General features: G+C 42.1%; 1 protein-coding gene and 1 non-coding gene across 2 annotated transcripts in view; both read right to left on the bottom strand.

The window, feature by feature from the left end:
• Window positions 1-1,281: 1,281 nt before the first annotated feature.
• CDC42EP3 (CDC42 effector protein 3) lies at window positions 1,282-2,295 on the bottom strand. The gene has a single exon (XM_065589210.1). The coding sequence runs from the start codon at window positions 2,143-2,145 to the stop codon at window positions 1,375-1,377; it is 771 nt and encodes a 256-aa protein (XP_065445282.1). The 5' UTR covers window positions 2,146-2,295; the 3' UTR covers window positions 1,282-1,374.
• Window positions 2,296-2,309: 14 nt separating this feature from the next.
• The window catches only part of LOC101942209 (uncharacterized), a 38,632-nt gene continuing 34,816 nt past the window's right edge, over window positions 2,310-6,125 (bottom strand). Inside the window, exon 3 of the transcript XR_010599804.1 lies at window positions 2,310-2,449. This is a non-coding gene — a transcript (uncharacterized LOC101942209). The remainder of the gene's footprint in view (window positions 2,450-6,125) is intronic.

The raw sequence follows: 6,125 nt of genomic DNA, 5'->3' as shown, positions 1-6,125 counted from the left end.
CTCTTTTCATCTGCATTAGTTTTCTTTTAATTAGCTTAGAAAGACTTGACCTTTTAGTAAAACTTCTATCTACTTTTAACTTTGGAGAGACTAACATTTAATTAAGATAATGGGGCTGACTCTGTCTCCTGCATGACTCATTTTCCACTAATGTTGCTGCATGCAGTGGACAATCAGCCCTCAGGTTGCCAATCCTCCAGGATTGTCCTGGAGTCTCCAGGAATTAAAGATTAATCTTTAATTAGAGATGTCACGTGATGAAATCTCCAGGAATACACCCATCCAAAACTGACAAGCCTAAATCAGGCCCAATATTTCATGTGAGAGCTATGTATTTAATCACAAAGAGACAGGGGAATTCAAACATTTATTCTTTATTGTATTGCTCAGAGTATCTATGCAATTTATGTATGTAGTGTAGTTAAGGATCCACATTTCCCAAAACATCACATTGCAGCACAGTCTCTTTACACATGGTGAATAATCAGTGCCTTCTTTAAAAGGTGACAATCAGTTGCAAGTTTAAGCATTTCTGGTAGTAAATGAAGGAAAAAGCCAAGTTATCAATACATATTTTTTCAAACACTCAAAAATACAGTTTACAGAGGACCGCCAATGAAGTCAAGCAACTACTTTGATGATACTCTATCCGTAAATGTAGACTCTGCAGTAAAAAAAAAAAAAAAAAAAGCTAAATAAGCACAAAAATATATATTTTAACTTTTAAAATAATTTAAATACAGTAATATTTTGCTTATGTTACCTGTGTTTACAACATATGGTCTATGATCTGATCTATAGATATAGGGCCAGATCCTTAGCACCTGAGGCTCTGACCCATATTTAAATTGAATAACCCCAAGTTGTTCATATTTGAACACAGAACAATTGTTTAACACTGAAAAACTAGTTACAGTGCAGCTAAAAGAAATAGTACTAATTTAAACAATTTAAGATTCTAGAAAGAATCTTAGATGTAAAGCAATGTTGAAATAATTAATATTTATTCTTCACCTCATAAATCTCTAGTCTGATGCTTACAGATTGATTACTCAAAAGCCACTGAAGATCAGTTAAGCTAATGGTCACAAGTAGTATTATTATCCCCAAACAACATTTCTTAATTTTTTGATAACTAATACTGGTATTTGAAAGACATTTGTATGGTTGCTGAAAACTTTTATTAAAATGTATCCTCTTGCTACGAGATGTTTACCATACTAAAAAAAAACCCCATGAAAAACATAAAAAAATATTTTTAAAGATTTTTAGAAAACCCAAACAACTGCAAATACAGCTGATCTTTTAATATATATATTCTTCAGGTTTTTTTTTAATGTATCATTTACAAAGAGGCAAAAAAGTACAACAGTCCTAGGATTTATTTTTGTCCATTACATTGAGGACCTCATCCAGAAGTGAGGGTCCCAGGTCAAGCTGCAATGAAAGAAACGAGCCTGCAAGATCTGAAAGGGATTCTTCTGACTTAGTCTCTGCCTTAGTTAGTTCACATGAGAGATGACTGTCATCAAGTAAGTCAACTGTTTGCCAATCAGTGCATTGTTCAGAAAGGCTGGATGAATGACTCTCTCTGCCATTAATATAATGCGACCCAGAACCATTCGGCTCCCATAGGATGTCATCTTTGTACATTTCCCCATTCTCCAACTGTTTGCTTTTCTCCTGCAATTTTTCTTCCATTACTGGCTCACAGCTAAGCCTTGCATTCTTTGATGGCCCAAAGGAGTCCCGCTTTGAATTAAATGTCACTGGTGACAATAAGGGCAACACAAGGGCTTGAGAACCACCAATGGCAGGAAGCGAGATGGCATTTTTGAGCACGGGTGAAGGAGTTTCTGTAAACATGGAGTCACAGGTGCTGTTTGCCCTTAAGAACTCATTATGTCCACCAAACTGACCAACTCTTGGTGTTCCCTCATTCCCAGGCAACAGCTCATAATTTCCTTGCAGAAATGAGATGTCCCCAAAAACATCATGTTGTCCCTCTTTCCCAATGTGTATGGTGTGACGAAAGTCACCAAGTGGTGGACTGATCATATCAGGAGACAAAATATCCCTTAATTTGAATTTCTTCCCTTTCTTATTATTGGCAGCTTTCAGGTAGATGGGTGTCTTAGCTGGCATTTTGTTTGCAGGCTTTGAGGTGGTCTGGTCTGTTTTATAAGGGATAAAAAAAAACAACAACAAAAAAACCACTTCTGATAAGAATTAGCGATTCTTCTCCAGCAGACTTTCAATGTTATCGTTGTCACATTATTGATTTGGATGCCTCTCACAACCAGGGTCCATTTCTTCTGGGAAAGAGAATCTGGGAATTAAGAGAGCTGAAGAACCTCAACGTAGAGCTTTCCAAGTTTAAGCATACAACCGTCCTTCAGGTGAGGAGTTAGTGACCAAGTACTCTATTACTTCCAAAACCTGAGAAAACCTGTATGGGAAACAAAGCAGGTTATTAGCTTACTCTTCATGGTTCACTCAGCCTTGCTTTTACAAAAACAATTAGTAATGGTACTGACAGTTCCAGCCTACAGATTAGCTTTATGATGTTGCTTCCCTTCATTAAGCAGGATAAAAGGCTTTAGTCTAACAAGGGCTAGCTAACCTCTTCCTGACTTCATAGTTTTTTGAAGTCAGAGTTCCTTAGACACGGTTGCTGAGCACAGTTCACTTGGTAAACTCACTATCTCAGTTTCTCTCTCACTCGGTCAGTCATCTTCAATCTGGAGAGGCAGCAATGATATTCAAAGATTTCTACATTGACATTTAAAAGAAAAAAACCTCAAACTTTTTAAACAAAAACGCACATACTTTAACACAGAGGCCTATACACATTACGATTTAGATAGATCTGAGAAAGTTTGAAGTTAGACTTGTATAGCCAAGATTTTCAAAAAATGGTGTAAAAGGCTATGGCTTACAGCGAGCGGCACAGCTGCACCACTGTAAGCTCTCTAGCGTAGCCGCGCTAAGTCGACGGGAGAGAGGTCTCCTGTCGGCTTAACTACTCCAGCCCCAGCAAGCGGCAGTAGCTATGTCGGCGTGAGAAGCTCTCCCACCGACATAGCGTTGACCATACCAACACTTAAGTTGGCATAAGTTACGTTGCTCAGGAGGGTGGCTAATTCACACCCATGAGTGACATAACTATGACAACTTAAGATGTAGTGTAGCCATGGAGCCTAGATTTAGGTTCCTACCCCCATACTGAAGCATCTAAATAAGATACCTGATTTTCAAGAGCATTAAGCACCCACCACTTCTCATTGCCTCCCCCCAAGAAAATGAAAGCATCAGATCATTTATTTAGAAGCCTAACTGTAGACCCTCTTTTGCTTCCCCAAAAGGTCAAAAATTTAGAAAGTTATCATAGAATATCAGGGTTGGGAGGGACCTCAGGAGGTCATCTAATCCAACCCCCTGCTCAAAGCAGGTCCAATCCCCAAACAGATTTTTGCCCCAGATCCCTAAATGGCCCCCCTCAAGGGTTGAACTCACAACCCTGGGTTTAGCAGGCCAGTGCTCAAACCACTGAGCTATCCCTCCCCCCTGAAAAGATATAGAATGGAAACTCTCACCTCAGCCTTAACTACAGTTATCATTAGCACTTCAATTATAATTAAGTTCAAAAAATTGCACATTTGAAACAAATCACAAGACATAAGGAAGTGCAGAAAGTGTTAAAAACCATATCCCAGGTCAAAGTCTACTGAAGTCAATGGAATTAGGCTACAGGTTCTAACAGCAACATTAATTCAGGCAGGCTGCATGCTATCTGCGGTCAATTAGATTTATTTACTAAAATGAGAAATAAAGCTATATGGTTAAGAACAGAAAACATCATTTATGTGCAAGGTGGTCAAGTTCACTTTAATTTTTTTATTTCTTGGTTTTCTGGGTGTGATTTTCAAGCCAGTCCTCCAGTTTTTACAGGCAAAATTTTACATCCACAATTAATTGCGCCTAGTATTCATTCAGGAAGGAGCAAAATTGTGGGAGTAATTCACTGTTGGTGCCAAACAACACAAGCAAGACTGGCCCAGCTTGAAAGTCAGCCCTCTGCAAGATTTACCCTTTTGACTTCTTGCTATTCAGTTTCCTAGTGTGCACTTTTAGGAACTAAGTGCCTAGTTAAAAACTCTTAGCCAGTGACTTCTACATGCACTGGAAAGTGACCTTCATATCCCTCCCTTGGCTTCCCTTTCTCCATCATATAAAACGTCAGCTACATGTTCTCACTTCCAAGGAACTTTAAGACCCTTCCTCACCCAACCTCATCTCTCATTCAGGATGATTGTCCATGATGCCAGCCTCTGCAGCCCTGCTGTAACAAGAGTAAGGGAGTGGATCTGTGATGGCAGAGCTGAAGACAACTCCTGGAACTGCGGCAGGGCCCGGGATAACAGATCCCTGCAGGCAGAGGCGAAGTAGGGGTTTGTGGGTCCCTGGGCCAGAACAAGTGGGGCCCTTCCCTATCCCTTCCCCCTGCATTCCCCCCGGTGCTCCTGCAGGGGAGGAGTGGGGTTGGGCTATGGGGGCTTCCCCCACTCCCCGGCAGGAGCGCCGGGCGGACAGAGCAGGGCAAGCCAACGCGGGGGCACCCATTTTGCTGGTGCTCTTGGGCACGGGCTCCATTGGCCCATGGCTAATCCACCACTGCCTGCAGACACAAGGTAGGGGTGAGGGAAAGGAAGATTCCAGTCCTAGCGAGGCAGACCAGAGACCCCTGGCCAGGGCTGTGAGGAAGAGGAGGACAACAGTAATGAACCTCCCTCCGGCCATGGTGGAGACCACCTAGTGCAGTGGCTGAATGGCTCAGTCCACAGGCAGGAACTGTTCAGGAACACCCCATGGCCACGCGCTCATCCTCCCTTCTGGCAGTCCTGACCGGGGGGTGGGAAGGGGGTGGGTCTCTGCTCTGCCAGGCCATGACCACTTACTGCCCTGCACCTTGCGCCTCAGTGTCTTGGGCCCCTGCTGTTGGCGCTGGTAGCCCCCTGCAGCCCCGCTGTTGGTGTTGCCCTATCTATACCGCGCCCCTCCCCCCCCCAAAAAAATTTTTTTACAGCAACTGTAAAACTTAAAATAGTTAAAAAAAATTCTTAAAAGTGAAAAATGCAATATTAATAGTTGAGATAAAAGTCCCGGATTCTGCCAAGGCTATACATAGCACAATATGGTCCTGCTCCATCACTAAGGCTCCTAGGCACGATGGTAAAATAAAATAAATAAAAAGGGCACAAATAAACTTAATAAAAAAAAGGTGAAAAGGATCCCCTTCAAATTAAAAATAAAAACAACAACAAAAATCCCCCCTCCCCCCGCATACTTTGAATAGAGACGAGTCCGGAGACATTTCAGCCTCAATGATCCATTTTCAGTATTTGATTCAGTTATAACCCTGCTTTCACTCAAGCAGTTTTACCTTCTATTCTTTGCTACCAAGCAAACATTTATAATGCTGTCTCAGACTCCTTTCAGCAGTCTCATCAACCAACTACACAGTCAGCATAAGCCTCCCTCATGCAGCCTAAAATTTTCAATGGATGCCTCAGTTTATACCCCAGCCAGCACTGCACAATGAGTTACAAGCTAGTTTTTGAGGACTAGGGCTACTAGGCAGAGGTAAATACATAAGGTAAAGGCAGATTCCCATCACCATCCCCAGCAAGGCCAGAGGCAATTTCCTGGTGAGAAACCCACACCCATCCCATCTTTTGGAGGGTGATGATGGGATTTCTATTAGAGCAGTGGCTTTCAACCTGGGGTCCACAGACTATATCTAAGATTTCCAAAGGGGTCCACAAATGAAACAGTGGTTTTCAAACTTTTATTAGAGTGATCTCTTTTGGGGACTCCACCTTTCATATCTATCTCTGGTTAATAGGTGTCTTAGCGCTGTTCTACATACAAAGTTGCACCGATTTAACAAGATCGGCACATCACCACACCTTTAGTTCCACCAGTGCAACTTTTGGGTTCAGAACAAGCCTTAAATCTGAAGTCTCACCCCCAAACTGTTGGGAGGAAGGAGATGCCTCCTAAAAGGGAGAGGATCTCCACTATTTTGCCCCTACCCTTGGAGCCTTCTCTCCTCTGATTAACTC

This window comes from Chrysemys picta, chromosome 3, assembly GCF_011386835.1.
Source record: "Chrysemys picta bellii isolate R12L10 chromosome 3, ASM1138683v2, whole genome shotgun sequence".
Classification (NCBI taxonomy): domain Eukaryota; kingdom Metazoa; phylum Chordata; order Testudines; family Emydidae; genus Chrysemys; species Chrysemys picta.
Note: the sequence above shows the minus strand (reverse complement) of the source record. Positions and strands in the feature narration are given on the sequence as shown.